This window comes from Cherax quadricarinatus, chromosome 92 (genome assembly GCF_038502225.1).
Source record: "Cherax quadricarinatus isolate ZL_2023a chromosome 92, ASM3850222v1, whole genome shotgun sequence".
Classification (NCBI taxonomy): domain Eukaryota; kingdom Metazoa; phylum Arthropoda; class Malacostraca; order Decapoda; family Parastacidae; genus Cherax; species Cherax quadricarinatus.
Window position 1 is genome coordinate 2,380,124 of NC_091383.1, and position 20,489 is coordinate 2,400,612.

Consider the following 20,489-nt stretch of genomic DNA (forward strand, 5'->3'; position numbering starts at 1 on the left):
ACTACAACATTAACAATAAAACTACAACATTAACAATAAAACTACAACATTAACAATAAAACTACAACATTAACAATAAAACTACAACATTAACACTAAAACTACAACATTAACAATAAAACTACAACATTAACAATAAAACTACAACATTAACACTAAAACTACAACATTAACAATAAAACTACAACATTAACACTAAAACTACAACATTAACACTAAAACTACAACATTAACACTAAAACTACAACATTAACAATAAAACTACAACATTAACAATAAAACTACAACATTAACAATAAAACTACAACATTAACACTAAAACTACAACATTAACACTAAAACTACAACATTAACACTAAAACTACAACATTAACACTAAAACTACAACATTAACACTAAAACTACAACATTAACACTAAAATTACAACATTAACACTAAAATTACAACATTAACACTAAAACTACAACATTAACACTAAAATTACAACATTAACACTAAAACTACAACATTAACACTAAAACTACAACATTAACACTAAAACTACAACATTAACACTAAAACTACAACATTAACACTAAAACTACAACATTAACACTAAAACTACAACATTAACACTAAAACTACAACATTAACATTAAAACTGCAACATTAACATTAAAACTACAACATTAACAATAAAACTACAACATTAACAATAAAACTACAACATTAACATTCCCTCCTTCAATATATTCACGTTTATTATTTTCAGAATTTCTTTGCTTTTAAGATGTTTTTTGGCAGAGTTTAAAAAAAAAAAAAATTTGTTTTTACATTGGTATTTTTTTAGAACTAGTACTAATGTTCACTTAATAAATGATAGTATAAATATATTTTTAGGCTTTTATATGTCCTAGCAAGTGAAAAAAAAATTGTGATTCGCCGTAAGGCAATATTCACTTTACGGTAGAAAATATTTGCTTTTTGGTGGTGAATATTTGCTTTTTGGTGGTGAATATTTGCTTTTTGGTGGTGAATATTTGCTTTATGGTGGTGAATATTTGCTTTTTGGTGGTGAATATTTGCTTTATGGTGGTGAATATTTGCTTTTTGGTGGTGAATATTTGCTTTTTGGTGGTGAATATTTGGTGGTGAATATTTGCTTTTTGGTGGTGAATATTTGCTTTTTGGTGGTGAATATTTGCTTTTTGGTGGTGAATATTTGCTTTTTGGTGGTGAATATTTGCTTTTTGGTGGTGAATATTTGCTTTTTGGTGGTGAATATTTGCTTTTTGGTGGTGAATATTTGCTTTTTGGTGGTGAATATTTGCTTTTTGGTGGTGAATATTTGCTTTTTGGTGGTGAATATTTGCTTTTGGTGGTGAATATTTGCTTTTTGGGGGTGAATATTTGCTTTTTGGTGGTGAATATTTGCTTTTTGGTGGTGAATATTTGCTTTTTGGTGGTGAATATTTGCTTTTTGGTGGTGAATATTTGCTTTTTGGTGGTGAATATTTGCTTTTTGGTGGTGAATATTTGCTTTTTGGTGGTGAATATTTGCTTTTTGGTGGTGAATATTTGCTTTATGGTGGTGAATATTTGCTTTTTGGTGGTGAATATTTGCTTTTTGGGGGTGAATATTTGCTTTTTGGTGGTGAATATTTGCTTTTTGGTGGTGAATATTCACTTTATGGTGGTGAATATTCACTTTACAGCAGTATTAGTGAGGATCTTCTTCTTCTTTCAACACACCGGCCGTATCCCACCGAGGCAGGGTGGCCCAAAAAGAAAAACAAAAGTTTTTCCTTTCACATTTAGTAACATATACAGGAGAAGGGGTTACTAGCCCCTTGCTTCCGGTATTTTAGTCGCCTCTTACAACATGCATGACTTACGGAGGAAGAATTCTGTTCCACTTCCCCATGGAGAATTAGTGAGGATAATAATTAATAATAATTTATTTCTACAAGTACATGTACTGTATAGGGATTTGTTCTATAATTTTTCCATGTTCTCATTTCTTGACTTAAGAAGTTAATCCAGATTTTTTGTTAGTTAATCCTCAGTGAACTTTGAAAGGATTTTAGAGAGTAAATCTTACGTAATAATGTTGTTCGAATTACCGACAGTATGTTAGGTAAAAGGACACAGGTGCAACTAATGCGGCATTTTATTGTGGCAACGTTTCACTCTCCAGGAGCAATAAACCCCTGCCATCACATAGCTGCTACCACCACTACTGCCATCACATAGCTGCTACCACCACTACTGCCACCACAAGTACTACTACTACTACTACTGTCTACGATGATTATATTATGATTTGCACCTCACTTTATACCTGTATACAGTAAGTCCTCAAGTTGCAAACACATTGAGAATCATCTGTATCGTGTATATATCATTATTACCGTATTTCGCGGCTTATTAGATGCATTTTTTCCATAAAATGTCTCCAATCACCAGCCTGTGTCCTATAAACTGAAGGTCAGTGACGGGAGCTATAAGTTTGGGGTGTGGGGTGGGCTGTAGCTCTCCAAGTTATGTCCAATGCCGAGCCGTTGATACTGAAGTCTTATAAGCCACAAATATTATTATTATACACAATTCAGGAGGTCCCCAATGTATCTGTAAGTTGAGGACTTATAATATACCCTCTGTATTGTTTGTAACGGCTTGACAAAGTTCCTGGAGAGTGAAACTTTACCGTAATCAAACGTCACATTAATTGCACTTGTGTCCTTGTACCTAACAGTAAATGCTATGAGAGCATTTTAAGTTAATCCTCACCTTGGTAAGATTTTAGAGTTGATTTTGATTGATGTTTGACAGGACATCACCCGGGAGATGCAGAAACTCCGGAAGCGTTTAGCGATCCAAGAGAACAGCCCTGGCGGAGGTAGCGGAGTCGGCAGCGGAGTCGTGTCGAGTGGACGGTCGTCTCAGTCGGCAACTCCGCATGACTCCTTATCTCAGGGGTCAAGAGCTTCTTCCAACACTTCCCTTAATACCATCGAATACCAGAGTACCAATGGTAGCAGTCCTCATTCTCAGGTGAGTGTTGTATGGTAAGAATCCACACTTGTAATCCACACTTGTAATCCACACTTGTAATCCACACTTGTAATCCACACTTGTAATCCACACTGGCAATCCACACTCACAGTGATTATTTTTCCTGTTTTTTTTTACTGTTCGTGCTGGGGTGACAGGATGCAGTAAACTTTGTTGTAAATCTGTAATTGTGTTTGCAAAATGTACATCCGATGTTGAAGAGTGCACAGAAAGGTACATCCAAGGTTGAAGAGTGCACAGAAAGGTATATCCAAGGTTGAAGAGTGCACAGAAAGGTACATCCAAGGTTGAAGAGTGCACAGAAAGGTATATCCAAGGTTGAAGAGTGCACAGAAAGGTACATCCAAGGTTGAAGAGTGCACAGAAAGGTATATCCAAGGTTGAAGAGTGCACAGAAAGGTACATCCAAGGTTGAAGAGTGCACAGAAAGGTACATCCAAGGTTGAAGAGTGCACAGAAAGGTACATCCAAGGTTGAAGAGTGCACAGAAAGGTACATCCAAGGTTGAAAAGTGCACAGAAAGGTACATCCAAGGTTGAAGAGTGCACAGATGGGTACATCCAAGGTTGAAGAGTGCACAGAAAGGTACATCCAAGGTTGAAGAGTGCACAGAAAGGTACATCCAAGGTTGAAGAGTGCACAGAAAGGTACATCCAAGGTTGAAGAGTGCACAGAAAGGTACATCCAAGGTTGAAGAGTGCACAGAAAGGTACATCCAAGGTTGAAGAGTGCACGGAAAGGTACATCCAAGGTTGAAGAGTGCACAGAAAGGTACATCCAAGGTTGAGTGCACAGAAAGGTACATCCAAGGTTGAAGAGTGCACAGAAAGGTACATCCGATGTTGAAGAGTGCACAGAATTTACATCCTATGTTGAAGAGTGCACAGAAAGGTACATCCAAGGTTGAAGAGTGCACAGAAAGGTACATCCAAGGTTGAAGAGTGCACAGAAAGGTACATCCAAGGTTGAAGAGTGCACAGAAAGGTACATCCAAGGTTGAAGAGTGCACAGAAAGGTATATCCAAGGTTGAAGAGTGCACAGAAAGGTACATCCAAGGTTGAGGAGTGCACAGAAAGAAGAAGATTTCGTTCGGATTTTTAACCCCGGAGGGTTAGCCACCCAGGATAACCCAAGAAAGTCAGTGCGTCATCGAGGACTGTCTAACTTATTTCCATTGGGGTCCTTAATCTTGTCCCCCAGGATGCGACCCACACCAGTCGACTAACACCCAGGTACCTATTTGCTGCTAGGTGAACAGGACAATAGGTGTAAGGAAACGTGTCGGAATTTTCACCCGCCGGGAATCGAACCCAGGCCCTCCGTGTGTGAAGCGGGAGCTTTAGCCACCAGACCACCAGGCCACCCAATTTACAGTATGATGTTTATGGATGACACCATGGGAGAAGCTCCGGTGACTGGAGTCTCCCTTATATGTGGTTTAAGATCAAAATCCCCCAACACATAATGGCTCCTGCCGGAGGAATTGCCTGCGTATTAGAGCCAGATTTATTATATTTATATTATAAATGATAATATTTATGCCATTATCTCTTCAAGATGAAGATCTTGAAGTGTATGTCATCTAATGTAAAAAAAAATTGTACCTCTAAATCTGCTAGACTAACCTAAATTATATTTCTTGTAATTACAGTGGACCCCCGGTTAACGAACTTTTTTCACTCCAGAAGTATGTTCAGGTGCCAGTACTGACCGAATTTTTTCCCATAAGGAATATTGTGAATTAGATTAGTCCATTTCAGACCCCCAAACATACACGTACAAACGCACTTACATAAATACACTTACATAATTGGTCGCATTCGGAGGTGATCGTTATGCGGGGGTCCACTGTATATACAATGACATATTTAATCTACTTAAATATTCATTCATTATGTACCCATTGATTCAGTTTTATTTGTATATATTTAATGTCTTTAAATACGTATATGTAATGTTTATTTCCCTTGTGGTATTAAGCTTAAGCTTGCCAGAAAGGCTCTACATAACCGTGGGTTTCTGCACATACAACCAAATATCATCCGTCTCTGTATAAACATTACAGTGGTACCTCAAGTTCTGAACACGTCCTAACTTGAACAATTATGTAAGTGTATTTTTGTAAGTGTATTTTTGGGGGTATGAAATGAACTCATCTAATTTACATTATTCCTTATGGGAACAAATTAGTTTAGTATTGGCACTCGAACAGCCTTCTGGAACGAATTAAGTTCGTAACTCGGGGTACCACTGTATATCATGTGCAAATACAGTGGACCCCAGGTTAACGATATTTTTTCACTCCAGAAGTATGTTCAGGTGCCAGTACTGACCGAATTTGTTCCCATAAGAAATATTGTGAAGTAGATTAGTCCATTTCAGACCCCCAAACATACACGTACAAACGCACTTACATAAATACACTTACATAATTGGTCACATTCAGAGGTAATCGTTATGCGGGGGTCCACTGTATATCTGACTTTGAATTTGAGTGACACTTTGTGTTTCTGGAACCATCAGCACATACAAGTGCTTTTTCTAATGTCTGTAATTACATTTTAGGACTCTCTGCCACCTCTTCACGACCCAATTGTGACCCAGCAGCTACTCGTTGACCGAATTATAAAACTCCAGAAGTCTGCCGCCCGACGCTCGGAAAAAATTGAGTTCCTGGAGGAGCATATTTCTCACTTAGTGTCGGAGGTGAAGAAGAAGTCTCGTATTATCCATCATTATATTATGAAGGAAGAGGCAGGAGCCCTGGCAAATTCTGCCTCAGATGACTCCAAGGTAAAACTCGTATTTTTTTTTTTCAACAAGTCGGCGTCTCCCACCGAGGCAGGATGACCCAAAAAAGAAAGAAAATCCCCAAAAAGAAAATACTTTCATCATCATTCAACACTTTCACCACACTCACACATTATCACTGTTTTTGCAGAGGTGCTCAGAATACAACAGTTTAGAAGTATATACTATAAAAATACACAACATATCCCTCCAAACTGCCAATATAACAGTAAATGTAACAGTAAAATATAACCTAACCTAATATAACATAAACTAGCCTAGCCTAGCTTAGTTTAACATCAGCTGACTTTAAGGTAACTCTTAATGTAACAGTAAAATGTAACCTAACCTAACCTGTAATAAGTATATCCTTTCTATAGTTTATAATTTAAACATGGTAGTTTCCCCAGGTCTATAATTTTAACATGAAGATCCTAATGACTTGATAATGATGATAATAACTTGATAAAGATCTGATAAATATTGGATGAACTCTTACAATAGCATTTACAAAACAATTATAGTGTGTAGATGAAGTTTGTAAGGCATCTAACAGTACCTTTAATATTCCCAACTTAGGTTGGGATGGTTTCAACTTAGGTTGGGATGGTTTCAACTTAGATTGGGATGGTTTCAACTTAGGTTGGGATGGTTTCAACTTAGGTTGGAATGGTTTCAACTTAGGTTGGGATGGTTTCAACTTAGGTTGGGATGGTTTCAACTTAGGTTGGAATGGTTTCAACTTAGGTTGGGATGGTTTCAACTTAGATTGGGATGGTTTCAACTTAGGTTGGGATGGTTTCAACTTAGGTTGTTTTCAACTTAGTTTGTTATGGTTTCAACTTAGCTTGGTATGGTTTCAACTTAGGTTGGGATGGTTTCAACTTAGCTTGGGATGGTTTCAACTTAGGTTGGGATGGTTTCAACTTAGGTTGGGATGGTTTCAACTTAGGGGAATGGTTTCAACTTAGATTGATTGGGATGGTTTCAACTTAGGTTGGGATGGTTTCAACTTAGATTGGGATGGTTTCAACTTAGGTTGGGATGGTTTCAACTTAGATTGGGATGGTTTCAACTTAGATTGGGATGGTTTCAACTTAGATTGGGATGGTTTCAACTTAGGTTGGGATGGTTTCAACTTAGATTGGGATGGTTTCAACTTAGGTTGGGATGGTTTCAACTTAGGTTGGGATGGTTTCAACTTAGGTTGGGATGGTTTCAACTTAGGTTGGGATGGTTTCAACTTAGATTGGGATGGTTTCAACTTAGGTTGGGATGGTTTCAACTTAGGTTGGGATGGTTTCAACTTAGGTTGGGATGGTTTCAACTTAGGTTGGGATGGTTTCAACTTCCTTAGGTTGGGATGGTTTCAACTTAGGTTGGGATGGTTTCAACTTAGATTGGGATAATTCCTAATTAGGCTGAGATTATTTTAACTTATGTTTAATTTCAACTTAGGAACTTTGGGATAATTTCAACTTAAGCTTGGATAATTGCAGCTAGGCTTGAATACCTTAGGCTTTCGTTACCTGTTCAGATTTACTAATGATATCCTGGTGTTAGTCTTCCATTGCAAACGGTGGACGAGTGCAAAGAAAGAGCCAGGTGAGTGCATCTTGCAACACTGCAGAAGTTAAATCAGTGTTTTTACATGTTTTTACATGTTTTTGCTCAAGGCAGCTATTGAATGAGTGATGGTGAATGCTGTTTCTTCTTTACCTCACCCTACCTTGTGGGAGAAGAATATCTGTTATTTTCCGGAATGGTGTTTTGAATGTCCGTTTTTCACCAAAAATTATATTTTTCGTTTTTATAAATATGAAACGAAGGTTTAGATTAAAGTTTCAGGACTGAGAGAGAAGACAGAATAATTTTTGACATATTAGAGAGAATATTGGATAATTTTTGACATATATGAGAGAGAAGGCAGGATTATTCTCCACATATATGAGAAGGAAGATAGGATAATTCCCCACATGTAAGAGAGGTTTTAATAAGACGATTGCTGGCAGGCTGAGCTGATGCGTCACGGAGGTATCATGGCGTCGGTGTACGGGTCAGCGCCGCGCGATGGATCCATGACCCTGGAACTCTCTCTGGAGATCAACAGGAAGTTACAGGCAGTTCTGGAAGACACCTTACTCAAGAATATCACCTTAAAGGTATGTGATAGGGCTTCAGCAGGACATCATTAACATCTGATGTCACTCTATAATACAATGCAGTACAATACAACACAATGCAGTACAATACAACACAATACAATACAACTTAATTTCTTTCCTGCAGTACAGGGGGGCCCCACTTCACAGTGCTTTGCTTTACAGTGCATCTGGGTGAGGCAACGCTCTTGTCTCACTCAGAGTGTCCGTGGTTCAATCTCCGGCACGGGTGAAAACTTTGCATACGTTTCCTTGTACTTGCTGTCCCCTTCACCTAGCAAGCAAGTAGGTACCTGGGTGGTAGGTGACTGGTATTGGTGGCATCCTGGGGGACAAGATTGAAGAACCACAATGGAAATAGAACACAGTACAACTTCCTCCACTACCACCAGCCTCCTCCACTACCACCAGCCTCCTCCACTACCACCAGCCTCCTCCACTACCACCAGCCTCCTCCACTACCACCAGCCTCCTCCACTACCACCAGCCTTCTCCACTACCACCAGCCTCCTCCACTACCACCAGCCTCCTCCACTACCACCAGTCCTCCACTACACCAGCCTCCTCCACTATCCTCCACTACCACCAGCCTCCTCCACTACCACCAGCCTCCTCCACTACCACCAGCCTCTCCACTACCACCAGCCTCCTCCACTACCACCAGCCTCCTCCACTACCACCAGCCTCCTCCACTACCACCAGCCTCCTCCACTACCACCAGCCTCCTCCACTACCACCAGCCTCCTCCACTACCACCAGCCTCCTCCACTACCACCAGCCTCCTCCACTGTCACGAGCCTCCTCCACTACCACCAGCCTCCTCCACTGTCACCAGCCTCCTCCACTACCACCAGCCTCCTCCACTACCACCAGCCTCCTCCACTACCACCAGCCTCCTCCACTACCACCAGCCTCCTCCACTACCACCAGCCTCCTCCACTACCACCAGCCTCCTCCACTACCACCAGCCTCCTCCACTACCACCAGCCTCCTCCACTACCACCAGCCTCCTCCACTGTCACCAGCCTCCTCCACTACCACCAGCCTCCTCCACTGTCACCAGCCTCCTCCACTACCACCAGCCTCCTCCACTACCACCAGCCTCCTCCACTACCACCAGCCTCCTCCACTACCACCAGCCTCCTCCACTACCACCAGCCTCCTCCACTACCACCAGCCTCCTCCACTACCACTAGCCTCCTCCACTACCACCAGCCTCCTCCACTGACACCAGCCTCCTCCACTACCACCAGCCTCCTCCACTGTCACCAGCCTCCTCCACTACCACCAGCCTCCTCCACTACCACCAGCCTCCTCCACTACCACCAGCCTCCTCCACTACCACCAGCCTTCTCCACTACCACCAGCCTCCTCCACTACCACCAACCTCCTCCACTACCACCAGCCTTCTCCACTACCACCAGCCTCCTCCACTACCACCAGCCTCCTCCACTACCACCAGCCTCCTCCACTACCACCAGCCTCCTCCACTACCACCAGCCTTCTCCACTACCACCAGCCTCCTCCACTACCACCAGCCTCCTCCACTGTCACCAGCCTCCTCCACTACCACCAGCCTCCTCCACTACCACCAGCCTCCTCCACTACCACCAGCCTCCTCCACTACCACCAGCCTCCTCCACTACCACCAGCCTCCTCCACTACCACCAGCCTCCTCCACTGTCACCAGCCTCCTCCACTACCACCAGCCTCCTCCACTAACACCAGCCTCCTCCACTACCACCAGCCTCCTCCACTGTCACCAGCCTCCTCCACTACCACCAGCCTCCTCCACTACCACCAGCCTCCTCCACTACCACCAGCCTCCTCCACTACCACCAGCCTCCTCCACTACCACCAGCCTCCTCCACTACCACCAGCCTCCTCCACTACCACCAGCCTCCTCCACTACCACCAGCCTCCTCCACTACCACCAGCCTCCTCCACTACCACCAGCCTCCTCCACTACCACCAGCCTCCTCCACTACCACCAGCCTCCTCCACTACCACCAGCCTCCTCCACTACCACCAGCCTCCTCCACTACCACCAGCCTCCTCCACTGTCACCAGCCTCCTCCACTACCACCAGCCTCCTCCACTACCACCAGCCTCCTCCACTACCACCAGCCTCCTCCACTACCACCAGCCTCCTCCACTACCACCAGCCTCCTCCACTACCACCAGCCTCCTCCACTACCACCAGCCTCCTCCACTACCACCAGCCTCCTCCACTACCACTAGCCTCCTCCACTGTCACCAGCCTCCTCCACTACCACCAGCCTCCTCCACTGTCACCAGCCTCCTCCACTACCACCAGCCTCCTCCACTACCACCAGCCTCCTCCACTACCACCAGCCTCCTCCACTACCACCAGCCTCCTCCACTACCACCAGCCTCCTCCACTACCACCAGCCTCCTCCACTACCACCAGCCTCCTCCACTACCACCAGCCTCCTCCACTACCAGCAGCCTCCTCCACTACCACCAGCCTCCTCCACTACCACCAGCCTCCTCCACTACCACCAGCCTCCTCCACTACCACCAGCCTCCTCCACTACCACCAGCCTCCTCCACTACCACCAGCCTCCTCCACTACCACAAGCCTCCTCCACTACCACCAGCCTCCTCCACTACCACCAGCCTCCTCCACTACCACCAGCCTCCTCCACTACCACCAGCCTCCTCCACTGTCACCAGCCTCCTCCACTACCACCAGCCTCCTCCACTACCACCAGCCTCCTCCACTACCACCAGCCTCCTCCACTACCAGCAGCCTCCTCCACTGTCACCAGCCTCCTCCACTACCACCAGCCTCCTCCACTACCACCAGCCTCCTCCACTACCACCAGCCTCCTCCACTACCACCAGCCTCCTCCACTACCACCAGCCTCCTCCACTACCACCAGCCTCCTCCACTACCACCAGCCTCCTCCACTACCACCAGCCTCCTCCACTACCACCAGCCTCCTCCTACCACCAGCCTCCTCCACTACCACCAGCCTCCTCCACTACCACCAGCCTCCTCCACTACCACCAGCCTCCTCCACTACCACCAGCCTCCTCCACTACCACCAGCCTCCTCCACTACCACCAGCCTCCTCCACTACCACCAGCCTCCTCCACTACCACCAGCCTCCTCCACTACCACCAGCCTCCTCCACTACCACCAGCCTCCTCTACTGTCACCAGCCTCCTCCACTACCACCAGCCTCCTCCACTACCACCAGCCTCCTCCACTACCACCAGCCTCCTCCACTACCACCAGCCTCCTCCACTACCACCAGCCTCCTCCACTACCACCAGCCTCCTCCACTACCACCAGCCTCCTCCAGTACCACCAGCCTCCTCCACTACCACCAGCCTCCTCCACTACCACCAGCCTCCTCCACTACCACCAGCCTCCTCCACTACCACCAGCCTCCTCCACTACCACCAGCCTCCTCCACTACCACCAGCCTCCTCCACTACCACCAGCCTCCTCCACTACCACCAGCCTCCTCCACTACCACCAGCCTCCTCCACTACCACCAGCCTCCTCCACTACCACCAGCCTCCTCCACTACCACCAGCCTTCTCCACTACCACCAGCCTCCTCCACTACCACCAGCCTCCTCCACTACCACCAGCCTCCTCCACTACCACCAGCCTCCTCCACTACCACCAGCCTCCTCCACTACCACCAGCCTCCTCCACTACCACCAGCCTCCTCCTGACTGCAACATTCACTTCTATATAACAGTGTTGTTACCACTGTGAAGGACAGTCAGTACCGTGACTGGAACAATACACAAATACCCACCACACAGGAAACTGATGCTTGACTTAAGAAATCGTAATGACACGATTGCAAATAAACCATACCCCCGGCCGGGATTGAACCCGCGGTCATAGAGTGTAGAAATATACCTAGTTGGACGAATCTTATTGTGGCTAGCTGGTCTAGTGGCTAACGCGACGGGCTGGAGTTTTGAGACTCTATGACCGCGGGTTCTATCCCCGCCGGGGGTATGGTTTAACTGATGCTTGTGATGTTTCACACCCACTTGGACGAAAACATCGCTGTACATTTCTCCCATATGCAGGTTATTGGTGTAATTTTACCACTGTGCTACATTTCACCTCATTTTTCCCTTGATGAGTAAATTCCTCCCCACAGATGTCTCAACACACATTGTTATCTTCGTCTGGTGTGTGCTTCACCATCCACTCACATCCACTACTTAATATCCAAACTTGTATACTCCATCCCTCCATACTCCCTAAATACTCTCTCCCTCCCATACTCCCTCACTTCCTTCATCCTCCCTCCCTCCCATACTCCCTCACTTCCTCCATCTTTTCTCCCTCCCATACTCCCTCACTTCCTCCATCCTCCCTCCCTCCCATACTCCCTCACTTCCTCCATCTTTCCTCCCTCCCATACTCCCTCACTTCCTCCATCCTCCCTCCCTCCCATACTCCCTCACTTCCTCCATCTTTCTCCCTCCCATACTCCCTCACTTCCTCCATCCTCCCTCCCTCCCATACTCCCTCACTTCCTCCATCTTTCCTCCCTCCCATACTCCCTCACTTCCTCCATCCTCCCTCCCTCCCATACTCCCTCACTTCCTCCATCTTTCTCCCTCCCATACTCCCTCACTTCCTCCATCCTCCCTCCCTCCCATACTCCCTCACTTCCTCCATCTTTCCTCCCTCCCATACTCCCTCACTTCCTCCATCTTCCCTCCCTCCCATACTCCCTCACTTCCTCCATCTTCCCTCCCTCCATACTCCCTCAATTCCTCCATCTTCCCTCCCTCCATACTCCCTCACTTCCTCCATCTTCCCTCCCTCCCATACTCCCTCACTTCCTCCATCTTCCCTCCCTCCATACTCCCTCACTTCCTCCATCTTCCCTCCCTCCATACTCCCTCACTTCCTCCATCTTCCCTCCCTCCATACTCCCTCACTTCCTCCATCTTTCCTCCCTCCCATACTCCCTCACTTCCTCCATCTTCCCTCCCTCCATACTCCCTCACTTCCTCCATCTTCCCTCCCTCCCATACTCCCTCACTTCCTCCATCTTCCCTCCCTCCATACTCCCTCACTTCCTCCATCTTCCCTCCCTCCATACTCCCTCACTTCCTCCATCTTCCCTCCCTCCCTCCATACTCCCTCACTTCCTCCATCTTCCCTCCCTCCATACTCCCTCACTTCCTCCATCCTCCCTCCCTCCATACTCCCTCACTTCCTCCATATTCCCTCCCTCCATACTCCCTCACTTCCTCCATCTTCCCTCCCTCCATACTCCCTCACTTCCTCCATCTTCCCTCCCTCCATACTCCCTCCCTCCATCCTCCCTCCCTCCATACTCCCTCCCTCCATCCTCCCTCCCTCCATCCTCCCTCCCTGCACATCCCTCCATACTCCCTCCCTCCATCCTCACTTCCTCCATCCTCCCTCCCTCCCATACTCCCTCACTTCCTCCATCTTCCCTCCCTCCATACTCCTTCCCTCCATCCTGATATTTTATCAATTTTATTAATATATGTAAATGTTTTCTGCCACAGGAGAACCTCAACACCCTGGGAGATGAGATTGCTAAGATATCCCGCCAGAACCAGGAGCTGGAGTCTCATAAATAACAACACCAGGAGCTGGAAGTCCCATAAGTGATGTATGGGGAGTGGAGAGTCATTGTAGACTTATCTCTATGGTGAAGCTGTAAACCCATAAGGGTGGTGTAGCACCTAGGTCATGGGGGAGGTTAATCACGTTTGATCCATAGTAAGGGCTACATGGCTCCATTTCCTTGGATCAAGGGGCCTCCACCAGCATGACTGCCTTGTGACATGGTGGTGACAGGCACCTTGGCGCCTTGGTCAAGGGCTCTTGATCCAGTGAATGGGAGCTTCCCCCTCCATTCCCTTATGCCACATCAAATTGCTATCCCCATTCACCAGGGACTGTACAACTCATACAGGTTTAGCGCTTCCCCTATGACGTGGGTCCGTGCACAAGATTCACGAATACAAGATAGGCCTAAAATAATGTCCTCAGTCAATATTATATAAATATATTTATAACATATTACAGTTTTTTAAGCCTTCTACAAGTATAATTACCAGTGACTAAGTGAATGATGGTGGAACTGTTTCTTCTGTTTGGGTAGGAGACAGTCACTGGGTTAAATTGCAACAATGGACTCTTATGATTTTCTTGTGTGAGTGATCTGAGTGGAGGAGAGTGGGTTTTAAGGATTCCATGTGCTGTTAGAGTGTGAGTGAGGCTGTGTTTGTGTGAAGGATGAGTGAGGATGTTACAGTCCTGGAGGTGGGAAGTACAGTACCTGCACTCTGAAGGATGAGTGAGGATGTTACAGTCCTGGAGGTGGGAAGTACAGTACCTGTACTCTGAAGGATGAGTGAGGATGTTACAGTCCTGGAGGTGGGAAGTACAGTACCTGTACTCTGAAGGATGAGTGAGGATGTTACAGTGCTGGAGGTGGGAAGTACAGTGCCTGTACTCTGACGGATGAGTGAGGATGTTACAGTCCTGGAGGTGGGAAGTACAGTACCTGTACTCTGAAGGATGAGTGAGGATGTTACAGTCCTGGAGGTGGGAAGTACAGTACCTGTACTCTGAAGGATGAGTGAGGATGTTACAGTCCTGGAGGTGGGAAGTACAGTACCTGTACTCTGAAGGATGAGTGAGGATGTTACAGTGCTGGAGGTGGGAAGTACAGTACCTGTACTCTGAAGGATGAGTGAGGATGTTACAGTCCTGGAGGTGGGAAGTACAGTACCTGTACTCTGAAGGATGAGTGAGGATGTTACAGTCCTGGAGGTGGGAAGTACAGTACCTGTACTCTGAAGGATGAGTGAGGATGTTACAGTGCTGGAGGTGGGAAGTGCAGTGCCTGCACTCTGAAGGATGAGTGAGGATGTTACAGTCCTGGAGGTGGGAAGTACAGTACCTGTACTCTGAAGGATGAGTGAGGATGTTACAGTCCTGGAGGTGGGAAGTACAGTGCCTGTACTCTGAAGGATAAGTGAGGATGTTACAGTCCTGGAGGTGGGAAGTACAGTACCTGTACTCTGAAGGATGAGTGAGGATGTTACAGTCCTGGAGGTGGGAAGTACAGTACCTGTACTCTGAAGGATGAGTGAGGGTGTTACAGTCCTGGAGGTGGGAAGTACAGTACCAGCACTCTGAAGGATGAGTGAGGATGTTACAGTCCTGGAGGTGGGAAGGACAGTACCTGTACTCTGAAGGATGAGTGAGGATGTTACAGTCCTGGAGGTGGTAAGTACAGTACCTGTAATCTGAAGGATGAGTGAGGATGTTACAGTGCTGGAGGTGGGAAGTACAGTACCTGTACTCTGAAGGATGAGTGAGGATGTTACAGTGCTGGAGGTGGGAAGTACAGTACCTGTACTTTGAAGGATGAGTGAGGATGTTACAGTCGTGGAGGTGGGAAGTACAGTACCTGTACTCTGAAGGATGAGTGAGGATGTTACAGTCGTGGAGGTGGGAAGTACAGTACCTGTACTCTGAAGGATGAGTGAGGATGTTACAGTCGTGGAGGTGGGAAGTACAGTACCTGTACTCTGAAGGATGAGTGAGGATGTTACAGTCGTGGAGGTGGGAAGTACAGTACCTGTACTCAGAAGGATGAGTGAGGATGTTACAGTCGTGGAGGTGGGAAGTACAGTACCTGTACTCTGAAGGATGAGTGAGGATGTTACAGTCCTGGAGGTGGGAAGTACAGTACCAGCACTCTGAAGGATGAGTGAGGATGTTACAGTGCTGGAGGTGGGAAGTACAGTACCTGTACTCTGAAGGATGAGTGAGGATGTTACAGTCCTGGAGGTGGGAAGTACAGTACCTGTACTCTGAAGGATGAGTGAGGATGTTACAGTCGTGGAGGTGGGAAGTACAGTACCTGTACTCTGAAGGATGAGTGAGGATGTTACAGTCCTGGAGGTGGGAAGTACAGTACCTGTACTCTGAAGGATGAGTGAGGATGTTACAGTGCTGGAGGTGGGAAGTACAGTACCTGTACTCTGAAGGATGAGTGAGGATGTTACAGTCCTGGAGGTGGGAAGTACAGTACCTGTACTCTGAAGGATGAGTGAGGATGTTACAGTCCTGGAGGTGGGAAGTACAGTACCTGTACTCTGAAGGATGAGTGAGGATGTTACAGTCCTGGAGGTGGGAAGTACAGTTCCTGCACTCTGAAGGATGAGTGAGGATGTTACAGTCCTGGAGGTGGGAAGTACAGTACCTGTACTCTGAAGGATGAGTGAGGATGTTACAGTCCTGGAGGTGGGAAGTACAGTACCTGTACTCTGAAGGATGAGTGAGGATGTTACAGTCCTGGAGGTGGCAAGTACAGTACCTGTACTCTGAAGGATGAGTGAGGATGTTACAGTCCTGGAGGTGGGAAGTACAGTACCTGTACTCTGAAGGATGAGTGAGGATGTTACAGTCCTGGAGGTGGCAAGTACAGTACCTGTACTCTGAAGGATGAGTGAGGATGTTACAGTCCTGGAGGTGGGAAGTACAGTACCTGTACTCTGAAGGATGAGTGAGGATGTTACAGTCCTGGAGGTGGGAAGTACAGTACCTGCACTCTGAAGGATGAGTGAGGATGTTACAGTCCTGGAGGTGGGAAGTACAGTACCTGCACTCTGAAGGATGAGTGAGGATGTTACAGTCCTGGAGGTGGGAAGTACAGTACCTGCACTCTGAAGGATGAGTGAGGATGTTACAGTCCTGGAGGTGGGAAGTACAGTACCTGTACTCTGAAGGATGAGTGAGGATGTTACAGTCCTGGAGGTGGGAAGTACAGTACCTGTACTCTGAAGGATGAGTGAGGATGTTACAGTCCTGGAGGTGGGAAGTACAGTACCTGTACTCTGAAGGATGAGTGAGGATGTTACAGTCCTGGAGGTGGGAAGTACAGTACCTGCACTCTGAAGGATGAGTGAGGATGTTACAGTGCTGGAGGTGGGAAGTACAGTACCTGTACTCTGAAGGATGAGTGAGGATGTTACAGTCCTGGAGGTGGGAAGTACAGTACCTGTACTCTGAAGGATGAGTGAGGATGTTACAGTCCTGGAGGTGGGAAGTACAGTACCTGTACTCTGAAGGATGAGTGAGGATGTTACAGTGCTGGAGGTGGGAAGTACAGTACCTGTACTCTGAAGGATGAGTGAGGATGTTACAGTCTTGGAGGTGGGAAGTACAGTACCTGTACTCTGAAGGATGAGTGAGGATGTTACAGTCCTGGAGGTGGGAAGTACAGTACCAGCACTCTGAAGGATGAGTGAGGATGTTACAGTCCTGGAGGTGGGAAGTACAGTACCTGTACTCTGAAGGATGAGTGAGGATGTTACAGTCCTGGAGGTGGGAAGTACAGTACCTGTACTCTGAAGGATGAGTGAGGATGTTACAGTGCTGGAGGTGGGAAGTACAGTACCTGTACTCTGAAGGATGAGTGAGGATGTTACAGTCCTGGAGGTGGGAAGTACAGTACCTGCACTCTGAAGGATGAGTGAGGATGTTACAGTCCTGGAGGAGGGAAGTACAGTACCTGTACTCTGAAGGATGAGTGAGGATGTTACAGTGCTGGAGGTGGGAAGTACAGTGCCTGTACTCTGAAGGATGAGTGAGGATGTTACAGTCCTGGAGGTGGGAAGTACAGTACCTGTACTCTGAAGGATGAGTGAGGATGTTACAGTCCTGGAGGAGGGAAGTACAGTACCTGTACTCTGAAGGATGAGTGAGGATGTTACAGTCCTGGAGGTGGGAAGTACAGTACCTGTACTCTGAAGGATGAGTGAGGATGTTACAGTCCTGGAGGTGGGAAGTACAGTACCTGTACTCTGAAGGATGAGTGAGGATGTTACAGTCCTGGAGGTGGGAAGTACAGTACCTGTGCTCTGAAGGATGAGTGAGGATGTTACAGTCCTGGAGGTGGGAAGTACAGTACCTGTACTCTGAAGGATGAGTGAGGATGTTACAGTCCTGGAGGTGGGAAGTACAGTACCTGTACTCTGAAGGATGAGTGAGGATGTTACAGTCCTGCAGGTGGGAAGTACAGTACCTGTACTCTGAAGGATGAGTGAAGATGTTACAGTCCTGGAGGTGGGAAGTACAGTACCTGTACTCTGAAGGATGAGTGAGGATGTTACAGTCCTGCAGGTGGGAAGTACAGTACCTGTACTCTGAAGGATGAGTGAGGATGTTACAGTCCTGGAGGTGGGAAGTACAGTACCTGTACTCTGAAGGATGAGTGAGGATGTTACAGTCCTGGAGGTGGGAAGTACAGTACCTGTGCTCTGAAGGATGAGTGAGGATGTTACAGTCCTGGAGGTGGGAAGTACAGTACCTGTACTCTGAAGGATGAGTGAGGATGTTACAGTCCTGGAGGTGGGAAGTACAGTACCTGTACTCTGAAGGATGAGTGAGGATGTTACAGTCCTGCAGGTGGGAAGTACAGTACCTGTACTCTGAAGGATGAGTGAGGATGTTACAGTCCTGGAGGTGGGAAGTACAGTACCTGTACTCTGAAGGATGAGTGAGGATGTTACAGTCCTGCAGGTGGGAAGTACAGTACCTGTACTCTGAAGGATGAGTGAGGATGTTACAGTCCTGGAGGTGGGAAGTACAGTACCTGTACTCTGAAGGATGAGTGAGGATGTTACAGTCCTGGAGGTGGGAAGTACAGTACCTGCACTCTGAAGGATGAGTGAGGATGTTACAGTCCTGGAGGTGGGAAGTACAGTACCTGCACTCTGAAGGATGAGTGAGGATGTTACAGTCCTGGAGGTGGGAAGTGCAGTACCTGCACTCTGAAGGATGAGTGAGGATGTTACAGTCCTGGAGGTGGGAAGTACAGTAAATGTACTCTGAAGGATGGGTGAGGATGTTACAGTCCTGGAGGTGGGTAGTACAGTACCTGTACTCTGAAGGATGAGTGAGGATGTTACAGTCCTGGAGGTGGGAAGTACAGTACCTGCACTCTGAAGGATGAGTGAGGATGTTACAGTCCTGGAGGTGGGAAGTACAGTACCTGTACTCTGAAGGATGAGTGAGGATGTTACAGTCCTGGAGGTGGGAAGTACAGTACCTGTACTCTGAAGGATGAGTGAGGATGTTACAGTCCTGGAGGTGGGAAGTACAGTACCTGTACTCTGAAGGATGAGTGAGGATGTTACAGTCCTGGAGGTGGGAAGTACAGTACCTGCACTCTGAAGGATGAGTGAGGATGTTACAGTCCTGGAGGTGGGAAGTACAGTACCTGTACTCTGAAGGATGAGTGAGGATGTTACAGTCCTGGAGGTGGGAAGTACAGTACCTGTACTCTGAAGGATGAGTGAGGATGTTACAGTCCTGGAGGTGGGAAGTACAGTACCTGTACTCTGAAGGATGAGTGAGGATGTTACAGTCCTGGAGGTGGGAAGTACAGTACCTGTACTCTGAAGGATGAGTGAGGATGTTACAGTCCTGGAGGTGGGAAGTACAGTACCTGTACTCTGAAGGATGAGTGAGGATGTTACAGTCCTGGAGGTGGGAAGTACAGTACCTGTACTCTGAAGGATGAGTGAGGATGTTACAGTCCTGGAGGTGGGAAGTACAGTACCTGTACTCTGAAGGATGAGCGAGGATGTTACAGTCCTGGAGGTGGGAAGTACAGTACCTGCACTCTGAAGGATGAGTGAGGATGTTACAGTCCTGGAGGTGGGAAGTACAGTACCTGTACTCTGAAGGATGAGTGAGGATGTTACAGTCCTGGAGATGGGAAGTACAGTACCTGTACTCTGAAGGATGAGTGAGGATGTTACAGTCCTGGAGGTGGGAAGTACAGTACCTGTACTCTGAAGGATGAGTGAGGATGTTACAGTCCTGCAGGTGGGAAGTACAGTACCTGTACTCTGAAGGATGAGTGAGGATGTTACAGTCCTGGAGGTGGGAAGTACAGTACCTGTACTCTGAAGGATGAGTGAGGATGTTACAGTCCTGGAGGTGGGAAGTACAGTACCTGTACTCTGAAGGATGAGTGAGGATGTTACAGTCCTGGAGGTGGGAAGTACAGTACCTGTACTCTGAAGGATGAGCGAGGATGTTACAGTCCTGGAGGTGGGAAGTACAGTACCTGCACTCTGAAGGATGAGTGAGGATGTTACAGTCCTGGAGGTGGGAAGTACAGTACCTGTACTCTGAAGGATGAGTGAGGATGTTAAAGTCCTGGAGGTGGGAAGTACAGTACCTGTACTCTGAAGGATGAGTGAGGATGTTACAGTCCTGGAGGTGGGAAGTACAGTACCTGTACTCTGAAGGATGAGTGAGGATGTTACAGTCCTGCAGGTGGGAAGTACAGTACCTGTACTCTGAAGGATGAGTGAGGATGTTACAGTCCTGGAGGTGGGAAGTACAGTACCTGTACTCTGAAGGATGAGTGAGGATGTTACAGTCCTGGAGGTGGGAAGTACAG

General features: G+C 47.0%; 1 protein-coding gene across 1 annotated transcript in view; it reads left to right on the forward strand.

Annotated features, from left to right (window-relative positions):
• LOC128698380 (coiled-coil domain-containing protein 186) overlaps positions 1-14,075 on the forward strand; it is a 56,546-nt gene extending 42,471 nt beyond the window's left edge. The window contains exons 13-17 of the mRNA XM_070104521.1: positions 2,813-3,034; positions 5,622-5,849; positions 7,410-7,451; positions 7,859-8,008; positions 13,558-14,075. Of these exons, the coding sequence (XP_069960622.1) occupies positions 2,813-3,034; positions 5,622-5,849; positions 7,410-7,451; positions 7,859-8,008; positions 13,558-13,632 (717 nt within the window). The 3' untranslated portion in view covers positions 13,633-14,075. The remainder of the gene's footprint in view (positions 1-2,812; positions 3,035-5,621; positions 5,850-7,409; positions 7,452-7,858; positions 8,009-13,557) is intronic.
• Positions 14,076-20,489: the final 6,414 nt, after the last annotated feature.